This window comes from Callorhinchus milii, unplaced genomic scaffold (genome assembly GCF_018977255.1).
Source record: "Callorhinchus milii isolate IMCB2004 unplaced genomic scaffold, IMCB_Cmil_1.0 Scaffold2, whole genome shotgun sequence".
Lineage (NCBI taxonomy): Eukaryota > Metazoa > Chordata > Chondrichthyes > Chimaeriformes > Callorhinchidae > Callorhinchus > Callorhinchus milii.
The window spans coordinates 24,224,253-24,246,346 of NW_024704743.1; the positions used below are offsets into that span (position 1 = coordinate 24,224,253).

At 42.4% G+C, this 22,094-nt stretch overlaps 1 protein-coding gene across 1 annotated transcript in view; it reads right to left on the bottom strand.

The window, feature by feature from the left end:
- Positions 1-22,094, bottom strand: part of LOC103176331 (genetic suppressor element 1-like) — a 186,533-nt gene that overhangs the window by 909 nt on the left and 163,530 nt on the right. The window contains exons 4-11 of the mRNA XM_007889788.2: positions 20,399-20,562; positions 17,309-17,518; positions 15,986-16,174; positions 13,360-13,721; positions 9,321-9,594; positions 7,448-8,103; positions 4,551-4,663; positions 705-969 (exon numbers count right to left, since the gene is read on the bottom strand). Coding sequence (XP_007887979.2) covers positions 705-969; positions 4,551-4,663; positions 7,448-8,103; positions 9,321-9,594; positions 13,360-13,721; positions 15,986-16,174; positions 17,309-17,518; positions 20,399-20,562 — 2,233 coding nt within the window. The remainder of the gene's footprint in view (positions 1-704; positions 970-4,550; positions 4,664-7,447; positions 8,104-9,320; positions 9,595-13,359; positions 13,722-15,985; positions 16,175-17,308; positions 17,519-20,398; positions 20,563-22,094) is intronic.

The following is a 22,094-nucleotide window of genomic DNA, read 5'->3' on the forward strand; positions in this document are numbered from 1 at the left end:
GCACACCGCCACATTTGGATTGCGACATTGCTGGGGGTCAATTGACTGGCGCGCTTATCCACAAAACACACAGTCACTTCACTTTATAATAAATCCTGTGAAGTGCTTTGGGACGTCCTCCTGAAGTAATAGACGCTATACAAAAAGGATTATTATTATCATGCACCCGCACACCCACACAAGCAAACACGCCCACACACACATGTTGATGATTCTTCCATCATAATATATCATAAAGTATTCTGAGGAATATCAATGTTTCATAATTCTGTGGAAGGGAGTATTATTAATGAATTAATACTGCAATACCATTATTTTTCCTGAAGGGAAATGTCAATTTAGTTTAGAAATGTCAAAGTGTGACAACATGTCCTATTGAGACTATTTAATCCTATCAGCACTGAATTATTGAATGCAATTTGACAAATGAGTGGGTTGCTGCCACTGACATCATATACTTATTGGTCAGATCCAATAGCTCATCAGTTTTGCCCTCACAATCTCCTCACTTCTCCAAGATTTATGCGATCTCATGTCTGTGCCTTTACCATTAAGTCAAGCTATTGACTTGATGAAACATCTGAAAAAATCTCCACCTTATTACATTTTTGTATTTGCTGCACATTAGCTCAATGCAATTTACTGTGAGTTATAACCTGTCTCGGGAAAACCGGAATGTCATTTTTAAGAGCCATTTTACTCACCTTTTGTCTGCGAAGGAATCAAGTGCTTTAAGTCAAAGAGTGCAAGAAATTCTTTCTTTTCCTCCAAATCTGCTGCCTTGTTCAGTTCACCTGAAGAATGGCTGAGAGAGAGGACACACAGTGGAGCTGGTCTCTTGTTGTCTGAATGAAGCAGGGATGGACTGTGTTCCCTCAGCATTCTGCGTCTCTTCCTCAGCTTCTGCTGTTTGACCTCTTCTTTCCTGCTCTGAGTGGTCAGCCCCACAGCTCCGAGGAAATGGAGTTTCTGTGAGAAGAGTTTCATCGGAAACACAAATTATTTAAAATTATCTGGAGATTGGAAATTCCTCCAAGCCTTAGCCTGCAAGACCATTTTGTCTTAAAAGTCCTGTAGCTCAGTGGTTGCCAGGAAGGGTAGTTGAGGCCAGGACACTTAAAAAAAACACCTCGATGCTGATGGGAATTCACTAGGGTGGGTATTCTGGAACAATGAAATCAAATGATCAAATGGGCGAAAGGATTTTCTTTATCTAAACCAATATTGTGATCTTGTGAAAAGTTTCTGGATGATCTAAATTTTGGATGATCTGAAATGCTTTGTTAATAGACAAAATCTAGTTCCAAATGGATCCCCCCACCCACAGTGATTTGTACAGATATTAGAAACATTATCATGTTCCACAAACTGCTCAACATTAATCAGGCATCATCTGCTTAGTATCACTTCACACCAAAAATAACTTTTTGGGTTTTGTGGCGTGTTTTGCAGGCTTCAGCCTTCCACCACGTATTATTCTATACTGAAATCAAAAAATGCACCTAATGTAAGACCTTTTTTTGTGAAGAATTGTGGAGAATTGTTAAATTCAGTCTTCATTCAGGGTCTAGCTTTCCGTGGGTCTTAAAAAGAACCTGCTTTCAAATCAAGATAAATTTAAGATTTTTTTCAGAATCCCACAGTTTATTTCTACTGTTAGTGGAGTTGGTGACTAGAAGACATAGGTATAAGATAGTCACAGGAGGAATGAAAGACAAGCTCAGGAGAATTTTTTTCACAACGAGTGTTGTTGGACTGTGGAATGCCTTGCCAAGTAAGACTGTAGAACCAGAGTCCATTGTGGGTTTCAAGAGGGAAGAAGACTGATATGTGAAAGAGAAAGGTTTGGTAAAGGGGAGTGGGATTGAATGTACTGCTTGTTCCAAGAAGCTGGTGTAGACTTAGGGGGCCAGATGGTCTCCTCCTGTGCTATAAATTTCTATGTTTCTATTTTCGCCCACAAAATATATACTCAATCCACTTTACAGTATATTCTGTGAAGCCCTTTGAAACATCTCGAAGACTTGATCAGGCGTGATTCCAAATGCAGGGATCATTATTATTATTACATTTTAATAACACGTCTTCTAGACGTCTCAAAGCGCTTCACAGAATAGGCTGTAAATTGAATTGACTGTATATTTGTGGGCGAAACTCAGCACCCAATTGCACACTGCAGTATCCTACAAAGTCGTGGATTGAAGCGACCAATTTATTTATTTTTTTCTTGAGGAATTATTATCAGGCGTGTGGAGTAAGGAAAGTTGTCCAAGGTTTCACCAGACGGGAATCAAACCCACGTCTCTCGCTTGCGAGGCAAAATCTTGGTTTGAATAAAGAAAATCCTTTCGCCCATTTGATCATTTGATTTCATTGTTCCAGAATACCCACCCTAGTGGGTACCCAACCTGTTCCAATCTTCAGTTACCTACTGGGTAAATAAAAACTTCCTGGTATCTGTTCTTCATTTTGTTTCCACAAACGGCTTCTCCTCCAGCCCCCGCACTGTCTTGTGCGGTGTTACTCAGGGCTCTGTCCTCGGTCCCCTCCTCTTCACCCTCTATATGCTTCCCCTTGGTGACATCATCCGCAGACATGGGGTTAACTTCCACATGTATGCGGATGACACCCAACTCTACCTTTCCTCCTCTACCCTCAACTCCACGACCACCGATGTCCTGACAGCTGCCTGTCCGACATCGAGTCCTGGACGAGAGACAACTTTCTTCAGCTCAACGTGCGCAAAACTGAGGCCCTCCTGATTGGCTCACGTCAGCGCCTCCGCACCTCAGGCGCTGACAGCATCAGCATCCAAGGCTGCACTCTCCACCTCTCAAAGCCGGTCAGGAACCTCGAGGTTCTGTTCGACCCTGAGCTGTCCTTTCTCCCCCATATCCGCGCCACAACTGGCACCGCCTTCCATCACCTCCGGAATATCGCCAGACTACGGCACTACCTCACCCCTCACGCTGCTGAAACTCTGGTCCACGCCTTTATCACCTCAAGGCTGGACTATGGGAACTCTCTCCTCGCCGGCCTTCCCGGCACCTCCCTCCACAAGCTGCAGGTCATTCAGAACTCTGCAGCTCGTGTACTGTCCCGCACCAGGCTTCGCGACCACATCACTCCCACCCTCGCTCGCCTCCACTGGCTCCCCATCCCCCAGAGGATCGAATTCACGATCCTCATCCTCACCTACAAGGCCATTCACGGCCTTGCTCCCTCCTACCTCTCTGACCTACTATTCCCCTATCTACCTGCCCATACCCTCCGTTCCTCTGGCTCCGGTCTGCTCCACATCCCCCGCCCCAACCGCCCTACCATCGGTGGTCGGGCCTTCAGCCTCTCAGCCCCCAGGCTCTGGAACTCTATCCCCCAGTGCCTTCGCCGCTTCCTCCCTTTCCTCCTTCAAGGTCGGTCTCAAGACCTTTCTCTTCGACCGTGCCTTCAGCTCCCCTCTCGACTCTCTACCCCCTCCTCGCTCCCTCCCTTCCCTCCCCTCACCCTGACCATTACCCCTCTGTTCAGGTCCCAACCCAACTGTCCAGCGCCTTGGGACGTCCTCCCGACGTGAAAGGCGCTCTATAAATGAAATCTTGTTGTTGTTGTTGTTGTTCTGAAATTACCCTTTGCACCTCTAAACTTATGTCCTCTTGTTCCACTGTTTTGAAGCACCTTAAATATTGTTATGGGTTATGTTTTCAAGCCCATTTATAATGTTGTAATACTTTTTGAGGTCTTCTCTGAGTCGTCTCCTTTCAAGAAAGAATAGCCCTGGTTTGTCTAATTGTTGCTCATTATTCACTGTGTTAACTTCAAAGTTAAGACTGAAATCAGTAACTTGCCAAATTCTGCATGCTGAATGCGAAGGAAATAGAATAAATCTAGACCCAGATGAAATTTCTGCTCCTGGTTAGGTGAATGTGTGTGTCTGTGGAGGGGCAGTGCGGGTGTGTGTGTGTATGTGTGTGCGTTTGTGAAGGGGTTATGGAGGTGCATCGTGTGTGTGTGCGCATCTGTGTGTGCTTGTGTGTGTGGGGGGGGGGGGGGGGGGGTGGAGGGGCAACGTGTGTGTGTGTGTGTGGAGGGGGTATGGATTTGTAAGTAAGCATGACACACCCTCAAGTTACATTATCCACACAGGCAGACCTTCTAGCAGTGGTTACTGGATTCAGCCTTTGAAACAGCATTTAAGTGTGAAGTCTCAGACTGCCTGGGTCAAGACATATCTCTTTTTCAGGTCAATAAGAGGAAATATGTAGTGGTGAGCTGCTGTTGCAAATAAAAACCTATCCAATAGTTTGTATTTAGAATCATAAACCAAATAAGGGCTGGTGCGATATATTTTTGCAGAATTAGGACTAATGATTTCCATTGATATTTTCAGATGAAGAGAATTTAAATGTTTTAACTTCCTGTATGTTAGATATGAAAGGACCAGGAACTAATGTGAGGCTAATTGATTCCTGAATCTCAGTTACATGAATCTATAGTTACACGGGAAGTGCTTTAAGCTGTGAAAGAGTTATGAGATGTCTGTGTGTGCCTACCCGAGGTGTGTCATCTAGCTTTAGAGGAGCTCGCTGGGCAAGTCTGTGCATCTTTCTTCTTATCACCTCCTTGCAGACTCCCCCATCTGAGGAGTTCAAACCAAAATGCTGTCCTGGGAAATGAAGATTGGTAAAGAAAAATACATACATTGTGAAAATATGTGCATCAAGAGACTGTCTCTATTCTACGCTTTCAATTTCTACCATAGCATTTCTGCATCAAAATTCTACAACAATAACTTGCATTTAAATAGCACCTTTCATGTAGGGTAATGTCTCGAAGCGCTTTACAGGGATGGGGTTGGATACCAAGCGAGAGGGGGGAGCGGGAGGGGACATACATAGGCACATTAAACGAGGTAGGATTTAAGGCTGGACTAAAAGACAGAAAGGGAGGAGGCAAGAAGGAGAGGTAGTTAGAGAGAGAGGGTGTACAAGAGGTTAGGGATGTACGAACTGAAGGCTTGGCCACCGATGGTGACATGGAGAGCGCACAGGATGCACAGCAAGCTCGAATTAGCTGAGTGGAGGGGGTGGGTGGAGGAGTATGTTAGGATGAGATCAGAGAGTGGGTGTCTGAGAGTGGATAGATTTGTAGGTGAGAGTGAGGACCTTGAAATCAATCCACTGTAGGACATGGAGGCAGTGAAGACTGGTGAGACTGGAGTGATGGGTGTGCAGAGATTGTCAAGGATGAAGCTGTGGGCGACAGAGTTTTGGATGAGTTGCAGCTTGTGAATGGTGAAGCTAAGGAGACCAATGTGCAGTGCCAGCACCTAAATTAAAAATCAGTAAACTACAGCAACACTGAACATGAGGTTATTCAAGCTTTCCTCTCATACCACTTTGATACAACCCAAGTAACTCGCCTGTGACACATGATTTATGTAGCTTACTGCAGCTTATTTTGAATAACTCATCCAATTCTTGTGTAGAAATTCAACCTGGATTTACTCTATTAATGTAGCATTAAATAGTGTGCAGAATTTGGCAAAGAATTTAGTTCAGTTACACCTTTGAAGTCTGTTTTATGTAGTTGATAAAAGAACTTACAGAAAACTGGCTTCAAAATTAAAGATCGTGTTTAAGGATTTGCCAAACTCTAGGCACTCTAAAATACATATTAATAGAGTAAATCTGGACAAGGGTAGAATTTTTACCTAATATTCTCTTACAGAGTGAGGCCCATCATACTCTGATTGCTAAAAACAGTGATCATTACATTACATCTTTATAATGGGATTTACCATTGTGTATAATCTTGGTATAACCATGGACTGATCCCTATAAACATCCATTTAACAGTTCTAGGCTTGTAGGGATAATGGGAGCTGAGTGGGAAGAATCCCTGGCTGCAGTGACTGGTCCTGCCAAGTCCTGCTGATAAGCCAGCCTAGCTATGCTGTCACATCCACATCCACCCAGTGAAGGCTCAAACTAGAATAGGGAAAGAATTCCATTCCAAGAAGATATTTATTGGAATGGAATACAGACTGTCTCCCTGGAGGGATGCATCCTGTTTACCTAATTCCAGAAAGTATTACGCTCAGGTTGGCAAGACCCAAGGCTTGGGGGCTTGTGTTAGGGAACACAAGCATAACCTCAATGTGCCTCAATCACGGCACAAGAATAACCAACTGGTGACTCTTCTCCTTGGTGGGAAGGTAATTGGGGTCTCCTTGGAGCTGAACTGCCTCTAAAATGACGTGTTTGGCAACGGAATGTCAGAATCAAGCCCACCTTATGTGGCGGTCTCAGTAGGCCAGACTAGTCTTGAGGACTGGGACTCTTCCCTGTCAGCTCCTGCTAATGCTGCAAGCCAAAGGCCTTACGAGTAGGGTTGTCCTGGCTGGAGAAGCAGTGGGAAAACTTGCCAGACAGTGCTCTCAATGGCAGGCTAAGCGGGTTTAGCTGGTTACACTCCAGCAATTCCCTAACACAAGCGCCCAAGCCTTGGCTCGTGCCAACCTGCGCGTAACACTTTCTGGAATTAGATAAACAGGATGCATCCCTTGGTGGGAAAGTAAGTGGGGTATCCTTGGAGCTGAACTTCCTCCAAAGTGACGTGTTTGGCAATGGAATATCAGAATCAAACCCACCTTCTGTGGCAGTCTCGGTAAATATCTTATTGGAATGGAATTTCTATGTGTAGGTGGGATGCATGGAATTCTCAGTTTGGTTTCGATACTCTTAAGCATGGTAATGGGTTTTTGCAAGTGTCACGAAATTTGGCTGAGCAAACAAAACAGCTCTATGTTGTGCCACCTAATATTTTTTCCTTATTCTAGCACAGCTATAAAAATATAGTACTCCTCGTCCCTCAGGAAGCTTGTTAAGAAATGTGGTGACATCAACATTCAGTCAGTTTACATTACAAGTAAACCTTGATAACATGGCAATCTCTTGATCCCTAGATACATTTAGGGACTGATTTGTTTAAAGTGAAGGTGTCACCTTCAAGGTTTGCAATCGATCAGGTTCTTAATGACGTCACTTCCCTAAAGCTGTCTTTCTGCAGGTACTTCACTGTAAGTATTACATTCAACTTCAACCCATTTTGGACATCCAAGCTATCCCAGCCTCCCTCCCCATTATACTCAGTTTTGAGACTGAAACAAGAGTCAGTTAAAGTGACAAATCATGGAAATAATGAGTAAGGAACACATGGATTGATGCAGACTGATTAAAAAGAAGTAGATGGGTAGTCTGGATGGTGTGCCTTGTACTAGATAGACTTTACCGTAAAGACACTGATATACTGGTATGTATTGTATTGAACTGTATGATGTGCACTGGCTGACGTATTTATCTGCATTGTACTGGACTGTATCATGACTGGCAGGTATATATATAGTCTACAGGACGGTGTCATGCAACACCCAGCTAGCTTGTCTTACCATTCACCCTAGCTTCTTTCAGTTTTCTTTCTGCCAGATCTAACTTGCTGACAACAGGCTTCTCGAGTGGTGGATCCTCAATGCCCAGCCTGATGACTGGAGCATCACTGCTGCAAGGCACAGATCTGGTGGGTGCCAGAGAGTGCTCTCGTTTCTTCAGACTGAGATCAGCTACTCCAGAAGTGGTAGATAAATCCAAGCATTCTCTCTGCAGCTCCTCTCGACGACTGTCTACAATTGGGTGTTTGAAGTCACTGTCAACATCTTTTACAGGCTGACGGCTGGAAGCCTGAGCCTTTAAGAGTGGCACCGTGACACATTTTAGACTTGCCGGTCCAGATTTCTTGATTACGCTCACATCTTTCTCAGTGCAAGTTTTAGGAAGCTCTGGATTAAAGTGTTCTCCAGCAGTCTTGTTCAAATTTTCACTTTTCAGTTCAATGTTCTGAACTCTTTCCGGGTCCCTCTGTACCTCGTAGTTATTCCTGGAGCTGTTAGTGCTGTAGTTAAGTGCTTGAGCTGATGGAACTGCATGAACAGATGGAAAGGGTCTTGGAAGAGGGGAGTGCTCTCTCAGAGGGTGCCGTGGTGAAATGAGAGGAGGAGGTGCTCTCAAGTGCAAGGGACGCTCTTGCTTTTCATCTTCAGGGGTGACTCTGCAGGAGAAAGACACATTTAATATAAGATAAAGATCAAACGTTACTCATGGAGTAATTCCATGGTATGTGTAAATCTATCCTCTGGGAGAAGGGGTGGTGAGCATTGGTTCTCTGGTGACTGAAGAGACTCTGAAGAGACACAAGTAATTCAAGGCTTCGAGGATGTCTGACCAACCTGCCGGGCTCATCATTGAGACTTAGAGATGTAGTCATGCAGGGATATCACCAGTCACTTGCAAACCACCTCCGCGTGCAGAGTGGGTGAACTCTATGATGTGTGAGTGGGAGTGGGGGGGGGGCTACATTCAAGTGACACATGTGTGTTTATTCCTGAGGCTGAGTATAGAGTGAACAGCCTGTTACTCAGCTCAGCTGAGCCAATAAATAAGAGTGGGGGGAGGGGGGGGCGAAGGTGAAAACCTGTATGATTTTATACACGTGTGAAACCGTTTACGCTTTACAGGGAAAATTATTTCCATCGAGTGAGAACCAGCATTTGTCACAAATTAAAGATGGAATTTTCTGTAGATTGAGGATCAATTGAGCAGAGTTTTAATGAAACTTTTAGCATTTCATTGCAGGACTTTATTCTTCCCAACAAATCTATCATATTATCTGGCATATATCAAAGTCAAAATGATCTTGGAACTCTGAGCTTGCATATCAGAAAATGAGGTGCTTAAATAACCTTCAGTTTGGGTTATTCTCCAAATACCTCAGGCAACAATCTGAAGACAGCTCTCTATTTAAACATAATTTGCCTTTATTTACTCTTTAGTTTGGTATATGTGGGGTGAAGATTGTGACCTGTGATATGTTGATATGTAACTGTGTTACTTAACACCTCATTGAAAAATGTGGCCAGTCAATTTACTCATCAATTGGACTGCCCCCCTACCTGCCTCTCCACACACGTACACACACAAGCCGAACAAGGGAAATATGAAATCTGACAAAATAACTGAAATTTGCTTCACATAAGAAAGGCATAATGGTGAAGGTCTCACTACCTCAGGAAGGAAGAAAAATGAGACTGAAGTTTGGAACGAGAAAATAAATAAATAAAACGACATTAAGTATTGGAAAAGTATGAGAATTCTCACCTCTTTGGGCTATACACTAGTTCAGTTTATAAATCACTAAATCAGTGGGATTTTTAGTATATCCCCTGGAAAAGATATCTGTAATAGCTGAATTCCTGACGTCTCACTCACCTGCTTCTCTCCTGTTCTTGCTCTGAAGGTTGATGTCCTCGGATCAGATCAGATTGCTGCTGACGATGCTGCTGACGAAAGTCTACTCCATGCACTGGTCTGTCCTCCCTCTCTTGTTGCAGATGGCCGTGACGTACAGCACACTTCCCTTCCCGGGGTGAGCAATACGAGGACCCCATTGGTGGCACACCAAGAAGAGAAGATGCAGGAATTGCAACAGGCTCCAAAGGCAATGTCCGAAGTTTTCCACTTCCCAAGGACGACTCTTTTTGTTCTTTGAAAAATAAATATTGATCAGCAAACCATTTCTATTCCCTTCAAATAAAATAATGCATTACAGGATATTCATGGAATCGTACAACGCATATGGAGGCTATTCGACCCATCATGCCTGTGCCAACTCTTTGAAAGAGCCATCCAACTAGTTCCACTCCCCCGCTTGCTGTGTTATTTTTAGACCAAAGTTGGCAGTTTCTCCTGGTGTGCTGGCCAACAATCACCCAAATAAAATTGATCACTCACTTCATGGCTGTTTCTGAGATATTGCTGCCGCGTTTTGTTTACAATATTTCCTGTGAAGCACTTTGAAACCTCATACTGGTGTGAAAGGTTCTATCCCAAATGTAAGGATTACTACTATTTATAATCAGTTATATTGCACACACAGTGATACTGGTAAATTTATTTTAATGCAGGCAAAAAGATGAGAAACAAAGCAAAGAAGAAAATGTTTGGCATTATTTATTGCTTTTGGGATGCTACTTCTCTGTGTCTGCGTAATTAAGATAAAAAATAGCCCTTTATATTTAAAAAAATGGTAGATCTATTATCTCTCTGTTACAGAAATGGTGCATTTGATATATCAGACAGTTGTTTTCTGTTATAATAATTATAATAATCTTTGCATTTGATATAGCACCTGATCACTTCGTTGAGGCATCTCAAACCTTCCCAGAATATATTGTAAAGTGAATTCACTGTTTATTTTGTGGGCGAAACGTGGCAGCCAATTGCGCACAGCTGTGTCACACTAATAGTCGTGGATTGAGTGACCACATTTTTTTTTGAGGGATTATTACCCCCGGAAAGCAATTCGTCAATCGACTAACAACTAGGTTCCTATTTACTGCTAGGTAATCAGAGTCATGTGGAGTAAGGAAACTTGCGTAACTTTTTACCCAGCGGGAGTTATGAGCTGGTAAGCCACCTCTAGCATGAATTAACCAAGCTGCCTGCTCCTATTCCATCTAGGACCTCTATTGTTTCCTCTTTGTCCTTGCTGCTATTTCTGTCATTATTTTCTACCCTTTGATGTGTCCTGTAGGTGTCAGCCAGGAGATGGCTCAGAAATGAACAAGGCCTGCAATAAGATCCATATCTTATTCCTTCCAGGTATAGAAGGGCTTGTTTAATAAATTATTTATCACACACAAAAAAAACACTTTCTAGAGTGAAAGCCTTCTATAATAAGCACAGGCACATGAAGAGTTAATAAAGTTCTGTGCTCACCCCATTAGTGGCTAATGCTACCTTTATTGTGAAAATGGAGCAACATTGAAGTGTGTATTCCAGTTAGTTTTAATGGGGAGTTTGAGAAGACAATGTGAAAGTCACATTTATAAAAAATTAAGATTGTGCAATATTTTGGAAAAATCTTAAATTCAAGCTTAATTTGGGAACTTTTTTTCACAGGTCTTTGTAGGAACTGTGGAAAATTGGTTGCAAAACTGTGATTGAATTTAAGATTTTTACCAAAATTCTGCATTATCTTAAGTATATGACAATGGTCATAAGGTGAAAACCATGGGACCTTTGGTCCCATCACTGGCTGTGTTATATGATGACATTGCCAAAAACTATAAATGAGTGATTTGTTTCCTCTACAATCTCTCTAACAAGCTGCAGAACATTACAGAATTAATTAATGAATTTAATTTTGTTTCATGTCCAAAGCAACCAGTTTGTCAGTCTTAATTGTGAGGTTCTTGACATAAGAACATAAGAACTTGCTAGGCGAAAGTAGACCAAGGTCCATCTTGTCCGCCTTCTACCATCCTGGCAATTACTTGACATGTCATATCCCAAACTATATACCGTATCCATAGATATTATTTTCTAGCAGAAATCTACCTAATTTGTTCTTGAAATAAACAACATTTTCTGCTTCCACTGTCTCCCTAAGGAGCCTGTTTCCATAAGTATACGACATCCGCCAACCAGCAGTCTGGTGCTACAGTCTGCAAGTCCAGCTAGCTTCTCAACATGACCATTGACAAGAGAGAGCGTGTGTTGTGGGGGGGGATGTTCAGTCTCTAGCACACTTGGAGTCCGCCAGTGTGTTTAATATCACAACAACAACAAAATTACATTTATAGAGCGCCTTTCACGTTGGGAGGACGTCCCAAAGCACTGAACAGTCAGGGGTCGGGGCCCAAGCATGGGGGAGAGGTGGTGTAGGGGTGAGGGATGGCAGAGAGGTGGGAGGGAGACCAAAGGCACGGTCGAAGAGAGGTCACCAAATTGACTAACTATTATTTGGCACACAGGTGCTAATGAACAACACTGCGAAATATACCCCTCTTCAAGCTTTATTTATGGTTTCCTGCTGAGGATGATATAATGTAACTGTAAAGTATTGGCAATTGTGATAATAATAATAATCCTTGCATTTGATATAGTGCTTTTCACGACTTCTAGACGTCTCAAAGCGCTTCACAGAATAGACTGTAAAGTGAATCAACTGCATATTTGTGGGCGAAATGCGGCAGCCAATTGTGCACAGCAGATAGTGGCTACTAAGGATTAAATGGAAAAGACCTTTAAGTTCACTCAGGGCAAATCAATGTTGAGCCAACTTTTGGAAGTATTTTGCTACCCCTAGCATATGCTCTAATTCTGAATAAAAGCACATGTGGCATTAATACAAATATATGCACATCAGGAATCAATGAAATTATATCATCTATGAAGGCAGTTATATTTACCTCTCCTAAAAAAAAATTGACTTGACAGAATGGGGCTGAAGTGCGTGCCTTTCAAATAAAGCCCAGTTAAGTGAAAACATAATGGTCCTTTTTAAAAGGAGCAATCTCATTGGAAACAGTAGAGGTTTACCCTTCCCTTCATCACATTGATACCAGCTCACCAAACGTAGGCACTCAGAAAAAGATTACAATGGCAGTTCCAATAAAATGTAAAATAGAGGAAGGCATGGAATATTGGAGAATTGCACATGCCAGAAAAGGAAGTAGTTCCCCCAAAAAGTGAATGACCCATAAAGCTGCAGCTCTGTGGCATTGATGTATAAAAGCCGCATGTAATAGACATATTACTAAGATGTACTGTGTAGAATCCATTTCTAGAATTACTTAGTTTCCGCAATGTTTCGTATAAGATATAGCGTAGAAGATAGTACAACGGCGGCCTTTGAAGCTGCTATTTAGTTATTTGTCACATGATTATCTGACATGAATATTATTTGTTTAACAACAACTTTTTTATATAATATAATAATCTTTGTATTTGATATAGCGTCTTATCATGTCTTTGAGACGTCTCAAAATGCTTCACAGAATATACTGTAAAGTGAATTGACTGTCTTTTTTTAAGAGCATATATGTAGTGCCCTTCATGGATAGCATCTCGGAGTGCTTAACAATAACGGAGCTTGATGCCGAGCCAGTGGGGGTAGGTGACCTTCCTGGTCAAAGAGGAAGGTCTTCTGGTGTGACTTAAAGATAGGGAAGGAGGAGGCAAGGCAGAGGGTTTGAGGAAGAGAGTTTAAAGGGTTAACGTGGCAGCATGCTCAACAAGCCTACTGATGGAATGGAGGATAACCCAGAAGTGCTGCTCACTGGTCTCTCCATGACAACACTACAGGCAGCACAAGTGGTCAGTAGGTGTCTTGATGTGACTGATGCAATGGTGTGTGTTTGAAAACAAACCTAAAAGCTCCGTCAAATAGATTTTCAGGATGTGGTGCCCTTTGTCAGGGTCAGATTTATCTTTACAAACAACAATAAAAATCTTGATGCAATACCTGTATGAGCAGATGAAGTGCTCCACCATGATTTGGGGTGTTCATTGTTCCTATGAATGGGCTGGAATGGTTCCATTGCCGAGATGAAATCCTTCCATCCTTCAAACCGTCTGGGTCCTGAATCACCGGCAGCAGTTGCATTCTGTTCTGCCCGATAGTCAAGGTCCATCGCTTTTTCCTGTTTCATCTCTTTCCTTCGCTTTATTTCTTTCTCCCATTCCGTTTCACTCTGTTTCTCTCTTTTCCTTTCCTGTTCTGTGATCGCTTCTCTCTTCCTTTCTCGCAAAGTCTCACATTCCCAGTCCTTTTCTTTCTCGTGCTCACGCTCTTTTTCACGCTGCTTTTCCTCCTCTATTGGCAACCTGTAGACCCAAAGATGAGCAGTGTGTGTTACTTTCTTTCCCTCGTGTGTAAAAATGGTTGTTTTGATGTGGCTCAAAAATTGGTTAAAAAATCCAAACAAAAAATTTGATCAAGCCTTCAGCTCCTCTGCCCCTACCCTTTGGAGCTCCATCCCACAGTATTTTTGCCTCGCTCTCCCTTGCCTCCTTCAAGGCCCATCCTCTTCGACCCTCCTCTTCGACCGTGCCTTCATTCACCCTCCTACCCCTAATCCTCCCTGCCCTCCACCCCTCATGATCCAAACCCCCAACAGGTCCAAATCCCTGACTGTCCAGCACCTTGGGATGTCCCCTCGACGTGAAAGGCACTATACAATTGTAACTTGTTGTTGTTCTCGCGCACCAGGCTCTGTGACCCCATCACTCCCACCCTCGCCCGACTCCACTGGCTCCCCATCCCTCAGAGGATCGAATTCAAGATCCTCGTCGTCAACTTTAAGGCCATCCATGGCCTTGCCCCCTCCTACCTCTCTGACCTGCTGACTCCCTACCAACCTGCCCGCTCCCTCCGTTCAGCGGGCTCCGGCCTGCTCCATGTCTCCCACCCGACCCGCCCTACCATTGGTGGCCGGGCTTTCAGCCTCTCTGCCCCCACACTCTGGAATTCTGTCCCACAGTCCCTTCACCTCGCTTCCTCCCTTGCCTCCTTCAAGGCAGGTCTCAAGACCCTCCTCTTCGGTCGTGCCTTCAGTTGCCCTCCCACCTCCCTGCCTTCCCTCACCCCTACCCCACCCCTCCCCCATGCTCGGGTCCTGACCCCTGACTGTCCAGCACCTTTGGATGTCCTCCCGACGTGAAGGGCGCTCTATAAATGTAATTTTGTTCTTGTTGTTCCCCTTCATAGCTCAAATGTGCACCCAGGGCTACTGACAATATTACTATTTAACTGAAGGCTACATGTCCTGTGTAATAGGAGAATGAGCTACAGAGTGGGTTAGTTGCCCTCTGGTTATCCTTGCTTCCCCCTTCAAAAAACATGTTATTTAGCAGTTCATTTGCATTGTGGATTGTACACACAAAACCTGATGACAGCATCCTCAGATTCTGTTGCAGAGCTCTTCTGTGAACCATTGTGCTGCCCACCCACACTGCTCTACAGTTACAAACTGTCTTTAAGAAACAGATGAAACTTTATGAAGAATAATGCTCCTGATTTAAATGAAACAAAAATGTGTGGCAGTATTTTCCTACTGCTGATGATGCAGTGAAAGGTATGATATCTTAAAACAGATGACAAAAAATTGGATTTTTCATATTTTCACACCAGTAATTTACTTAACCAAGGTCATGTAACCCAATAAGCTGGTTTTGTAGGAGATAACAGAGTGGGAGAATCAATGGATCCAAATAACACAAACATATGGAATTCACAGTAGCTGGCACAAAAAGGTCATACAAAAATTGAAGGAACCTTTATCTTCAACATGAAAGCATTTTTACTTATGAAACATACAATGTGAGACCTGCAATTCAGGGTGCAATTTAGATAAAAAACACTGAGTGTCAGAGACTGGAAGAGTGAACCTCAAGCAGCTGATTTATTACCATTTTCAGAATCGTAAAAGATGTTACGAGGCTGAAACCCCTGCTACCCTAGGTGGGTGGTGGGGGTGGGGGAGCGGCATTGTATTATCACAGGCTACATTTTCTCGTACTCCTCCCTGCCCCCCCATAGAATAACAGGAAAAGCACAGCAAGTAAGTTAAGATCTGAAAGAGAAAGATTGGTTTATGTTTCGGGTATGCTCTTTTACCAGAAATGAAATAGTAAACACCAAATGTTAACCCTGCTTTCTATTGTAAGTGAAGATCAGCCCCCTGGGTGTGTATTTCCATCGTTATTCTGTCTTCTTCAGCATTCGTAGATTTTGTTTGAAACTTTACTTTCAAGGGGTGAAACATGCGACGTTTGGTAATTGTCACTGAAATTAATTATCGCAATAATGAAAATTGCAGTCAAACCAGTCAATAACTGTCAATAAAAGGAACCTCTCACTTTTACCCATTTTGACACAATGGTTGGGACAGAAGCCACTGGAGTTGATGATGTTATAATCATTCCCCATACCAGTTTAACTGAACCCAAACCATGAATGGTTTGACCCTTTTTCTTTTTTAAAAAAAACTGATACAGCTGCTCCCCTCCCGCAAAAGTTAAACAAACAAAAACACATTTCAGAAAAGGCTGCGATCCGCAATTTAATGCACGATTCACTTAATACTGACCTTCCGCCTGTCAGGATTGATAGATGGTCCGAGTGCAAGGCTGGGAGTGAAGGGTGAGCTGCATCTAGGTGCTGCCTCATTCCACTACGGGACAAGTGCATATTGGGAGGCTGCAGATGTGGCAAGGCGCCAGGTTGTGGAATATGAAAGAACGGAGGTCGGAATGATAGAACACAGGGGTCATCGATTCTGTGAATAAAAGACTGGGACATCACTCAAACTATTCTCTGAAGGCTAGAAAGATTCACTTGCAAGATTAATTCTTTTCTTTTATTAGTTTATAAACGTACGTTTTACTAACAAAACATATTTTCAGGACAAGAATTAATTTTAGCTAATTTTTTGTTAATTCTCCCCAATAAGGAACATTTCACTCTGACTTCAATTTGAACCATTGGAACAATTCGAAATTACACTTGGGGAGATATTTCATTTAGGTCTACTTTACACTTGGGCAGATATTTCATTTAGTCTATTTTATGCGGCCCTTTGCAGCATTCAGCATTGGACAAATTGTTGAAATCAGTCTTAATGTTGAAGTTGTTTTGCTGTAGCTCTTAAAAATTCTCATAGAAACCTGGTTTCAAAATTAAGGCTGAATAAAATTCTAATAGCTCTAAAATGCTCTATAAATAGAGTAAACCTGGAGCCAGGTGGAATTTCTCTCCAATAATATAAAGGTATTAAGCGCTCTGCGATGTTATCCCTCGTGAAGTGTGCTATATAAATGCGTGTTGTTGTAGTTGCCATAATCCTTGCATTTGGTATAGCGCCTTTCACGTCAGAAGAACATCCCAAAGTTTCACAGGTTTTACTGTAAAGTGCAGTGACTGTGTATTTTGTGGGTGAACATGGCAGCTAATTGTATACAGCAATGTCCTACAAACAGCCATAAAGTGAGTGATCAATTTTATTTGGGGAGACTGTTGGCCAGGACACCATGGAAAAGAAACTACCTTCTCTTTTCGAATAGTGCCATGGAATATTTAACGTCCACCTACAGGCAAACAGGCCTCCGTTTAAAATCTTATCCAAAGGACAGCATCTGTAACAATGGAGTACACCCCCAGTCCACCCCCTATTGGAGTGTCATCTTAGACTATGTGATTCCAAGTCCTAACATAGGGCTGAAACCCACAACCTTCTGGCTCGAGAGTGCTACAACTTGAGCCAGGCTGACACATATGTAAAATACTGCAATGCTGTTTTTAAGACGATTAAGATGGGTAGCTGAACTTATTTACTGGCTCTTCCACTTTAGGCACAATGGGATGGTGCTGACAACAAGTAAACGGGTTTCGCTTACACTGTCTGGGTACTTACCTATATGTTGGATGATGAAAAGGAAGATGGGATAAGAAGGCAGGATGATAGTAAGCTGCAGATGCAGCGGCTGCTGATGAGTCCAACCCAAGGGAAGCCAGCGAGGACAAAGCTTGGATTTCATTGCGACTATGATATGGACGGAAACTTGAGAGGAAGTCTTCTGCCCTGCTGTTGGAAGATACCAAGTGTGGGACTGGTCGCTGCAAACTGCAAAGTTACAGGCACTTGTGAAATGTGCTTTCCTGAATTGAGACTTCAAGACACATTCACTATACTCAAGGCACATAAGCACAGAAATGCACACTATTCAAAACCCTGCATTTCACACAATCTTATTGGATTAAAAACTTTCTCTGTTGGAAGATTTATTTGTGTTCAATATCTGTGATCCATATAGTCTTATGCTTCACAGGCCATCACCCACTTCTCCTTTCCCCATATCGAAAGACCGTTTAACAATGTAGTTTTCTGGTTCATGTGTTCCGACCACAGAGGGTCTGTCTGGCTGACATTTGCATCAACTAGATGGCTCGCTAACAGGCTGGAGAAGTTACTTGCAGAGGGCGGTGACAAAACAATAATAATAATCTTTGCATTTAATATAGTGCCTTATCACATCGTTGAGACATCTGAAAGTGCTTCATGGAATATACTGTAAAGATAATTGACTATATATTTTGTGGGCGAAACACAGCAGCCAATTGCACACAGCAGTGTCCCACAAACAGTCGTGGACTGAGTGACCAAATTATTATTATTTTATTTGTTTTTGAAGGGATTATTACACCCAGAAAGCGATCTGCCAATCAACTAACAACTGGATTCCTACTTACTGGTAGGTAAACATAGGCATGTGGAGTAAGATAACTTGCCTAAGGTTTCCCCCTGTCTGGGAATTGAACCCAGGTTCTCTCATTTGCGAGATGAGTGCTCTAACCAGTACATTACAGGACTTTACAGGACAAAACAAATAGATTGCTTTTCCTTTAAAGTAGGAATAGGTATGCTTTTTTTGGAGGATGGCAATGTGAATTTGCATTGTATTTATTTTATGTTTTGCCTAAATAAGTGGACAATAACATTGGTATCATGAAGGAAATAATTAAGACTGATCTTCATTTAACAGTCGTATTGATAGCAGATGATGATTATATTGATTAGCAGTTCCTGTGAGGTGCAATAAGTGCAGTCCTTGAGGCATATTTATAATCATTGCTGCTCTTGCACCACTGTTTAACCTTTAGATTGTCAGGCAAATCTGCAAGACTCCTCTCGAGAAGGGCTAACTGATTTTTGTGTGCAAAAAAATCTTTCTTTATGCCTCTCCATCCTCTCTAGAAGATGCTTTGGCTGTTTCATTCCTTCCCACAGTGGTACAATTCAAAAGTCTCCAGGTACCCTCCAGCACCTTGTTCAAGTGATAATTTTTCTGGTTAACGGCGTGTCTGACACATGTAGAAAGCCATTGTCATATTTAAGTGGTCGGTTTTGTTTGGTTGTTTGGTACTCTTAAGCATGGAGATGAGATGACCATATATGTCAGATATCCCCGAAAAGCTTCATTATTCACATGATAAAACAAACAACAACCACAAATTACATTGTATAGCACCTTTCAGGTTCGGAGGACGTCCCAAAGGTGCTGGATAGTCATGGATTTGGACCCGATCTGGGGGTTGGGATCAGGAGGGGTGGAGGGTAGGGAGGATGGGTTAGGAGGATGACAGAAGGTGTGGGCGAAGATGAAGGTCTTGAGAGGGGCCTTTCAGGAGGCAAGAAGGGGACAAGGCAAATAAACTGTGGGATGGAGTTCTAAAGGGTGGGGGCAGAAGGGCAAAATGAAACAGCTCAAACTTGAAAAAAATACACAGTAAACCCCCGGCTTACTGGACTCCGGATTTCCAGAATTCAAACCTACCTAGCCTGACTGGGCCTGAAACGGAAATTTAAAAAAAAATATGTGGCCAGTGTGTGAGTAGACTCCCGCTAGCTCAACTTTCCTAGCATGCACCCCTGCCTCACCATGCTCGTTGGCCTTCAGTGGCCAGGGATATCAACTTTGACTCCATTTGAATCTCGCTTATTTGCTATCTTCTGCTTGCGGGATTCAGACAAATTACACATTTCCCTTCATTGAATAACATCCCACCACTGATCAGCCCATTGCACTAACCTGTTTCAATCCTCTTGCAGTCTCTTGCCATTCTCATCACTATTCACAATTCTTGCTAGCTTGATGTCATCTGCAAACTTTTATACCGTACCCCCTATATCCAAGTCGAGGTCCCTGTGGTATGCTACTAACCTTGGGACGCATGGCTTCTGGAGCGAATTAAATGGGTTTCCTACTCTAACAAATGGCTGATTTCCAGCAAGGTGCATCACCACTGATGTCAGTTTCTGCAATTGTACACTAATACAGTTCACACAGGAATCTCACTGATGTCACTTGCATACTGAGCATTTGTTCTGTATATTTTGTTTGTGCTTTGTTTGTCACAAAACCCCAGAGACCCCCGGTGACCAGATTATAATGAGGTTGCCCTGTATGTGGACTCAGTGTCAGTTGGCAAGTCTAGCCTTCTGCTCTACATGAAAACTCAGTTTGGTACAATTGCTGATCCAAGTCAAACAGTCCAGGGCAGTGGCCAGTGTCACCGTCTGCTTCATTTTCTGTCCTCCAACACAGACACAAACATGAAGGAATTAAAGCAAGAGAAGGTTGGGACTGTCTGGTCATGGGAAGTGAGCAATGAAAATTGGAATAATACAGGATACACTGTGTATGAGGGAAGGATTTAATATTCATGTGTGAATATGTGTGTGTACATATGGTGTACATATGGATGTCTTGACTGGCACAGAATTTTATAAATATTTTAAACAGAACTCACATACACCACACAATATTACAGTCAACCTGATTGAAATGTTCATGTGGGTGAAGTAAGGGAAAATCTAAAGTTTAAAATGTCTTATCCATTGATATCTAGGATGCTCTGAAGCTATGGGAGAGCAACCTAAAAATAATGTAGCAAAACATGACCATTATGATGAATGCTAAAATTAAGATAAGCAAATACTTACTTGATGGCTGAATATGGTAAATCTTGGGCAGAATTACTGGAGAGATAAAAAGCAGGATGTGAGGGTGCAGGGTGGGTGGGTACTGCAAGTTTGTCCTTTTTTAACAAAGACTCTGTGGACAGTGGGTGTTCACGACTGCTGGATCTCAGGGCACTGTCTGAGAGCTGGTGAGAGAATAAAATTATTGTTAGCTATCGCAAACCTTAATGCTAGCATCTGCTTGTAACAGCCAAGGAGGAAGAGTGCATCATTTCATATGCAATTAAACAATTAGAGCTTGATTGGAGTATAAACGGAGAAATACTAATTTACATATTCACATGCTGGTGTTTTCATAATTAATCCTTTTCTACATAAGCAGGGCTGCCTTCTGTCTCTGTCTGTCTGGATCTGTGTTACTCTCTCACTCCAGGGACCTTATTTAATACAATATGCAATGGAGGAAAACTGTATTCGTGCCAACGAATTCACCAAAAACTAATTTTAGTTGAATGCATGTATTTCAATGATACCTAATGTTATAGTCAGTGCCACATAATTAGTTCACCGGCAAACTCCATTTTAACATAAATGTAGAAAGCATATACTCATTTTGCACAAGTAACTGAACAAAATAAATCATGACGATAGGAATACATAAAAATATTTTTATACGTTTGTACAAAAACAACTGCATACATTTGTGCCTGCTACATGTATGTACTACAATGGTAAAATCAGATTTACGCACTCCATATTTTTGTTACCTCAATGCGCTACCCTCTTTTTAAAGTAAAGGATTTTTTCAAATTCTATTTATTGAATTTGATATGTTCAGTAAAGTAATACAGATACATGATTCTGTTTTCAATCTGAGGTCAATTTAATCCCAGTTGGATGCCATGTAACAGCCTAAAGCACATTACAAAACAAGCAGAAAGAGGAAACAGGACACGGAGCAGATGCCCACAGTTCCAAGAGCTTCAGTCGTACCACCGAACTAGGTTGGTTGAGCATGGTACTTAGCATCAGAAGTTCTGGATTGAAGTTCACTTTGGACCACACAATCCTATTCTTTTCAATGTCAGTAAACTGAATACCATGTCTGAAGCAATGTGAAATTGGGGCATCCCCTGGGTTGAATTGGCTCCAACAAGCCTGGCCTGCAGCAATCCAAGGCCATTATAGTCAACAAGGCTGCCCAGCACATCAATGAAACTTGGAAGTCTGGACGTATCCTCAAACTGCGAGATATAGTCCTGAATGACTAGGGCAGTCATAGATGGGCAAGTTTTGTACAATTTACAGTTAAATAGCGTCTTATACGTCTCAAAGTGTTTCACACAGCTAGTTGGGCACCCAAACCAGTGGGAGGGGAGCTGAAGAGGCTAGAGGAGGGTGGAAAGATGACTGAAAGAATGATCAAGGAGGCTAGTCCAGACCTAACAGCGCTATATGGTGACCATTACCTCCCAGTGCTTTGGAAATGCCAATTTTAACATTTTGAACCTTGCTCTCCACATCATACACTTTATCAATGAAACAATGTATTGGACTGGGTTCAGAGAAGAACAGCAAGAATAACCCTTCAGTGGAACTTAGGGTTCTGAATTATTAAGAGAAACAAAGCACAAAACTTGACTGAGAATAAAAATGATCTGGTTTTAATTATCAATTTAAGATAATTACCAAAGGAGCAAAGAGTGAGAGAAGGAGA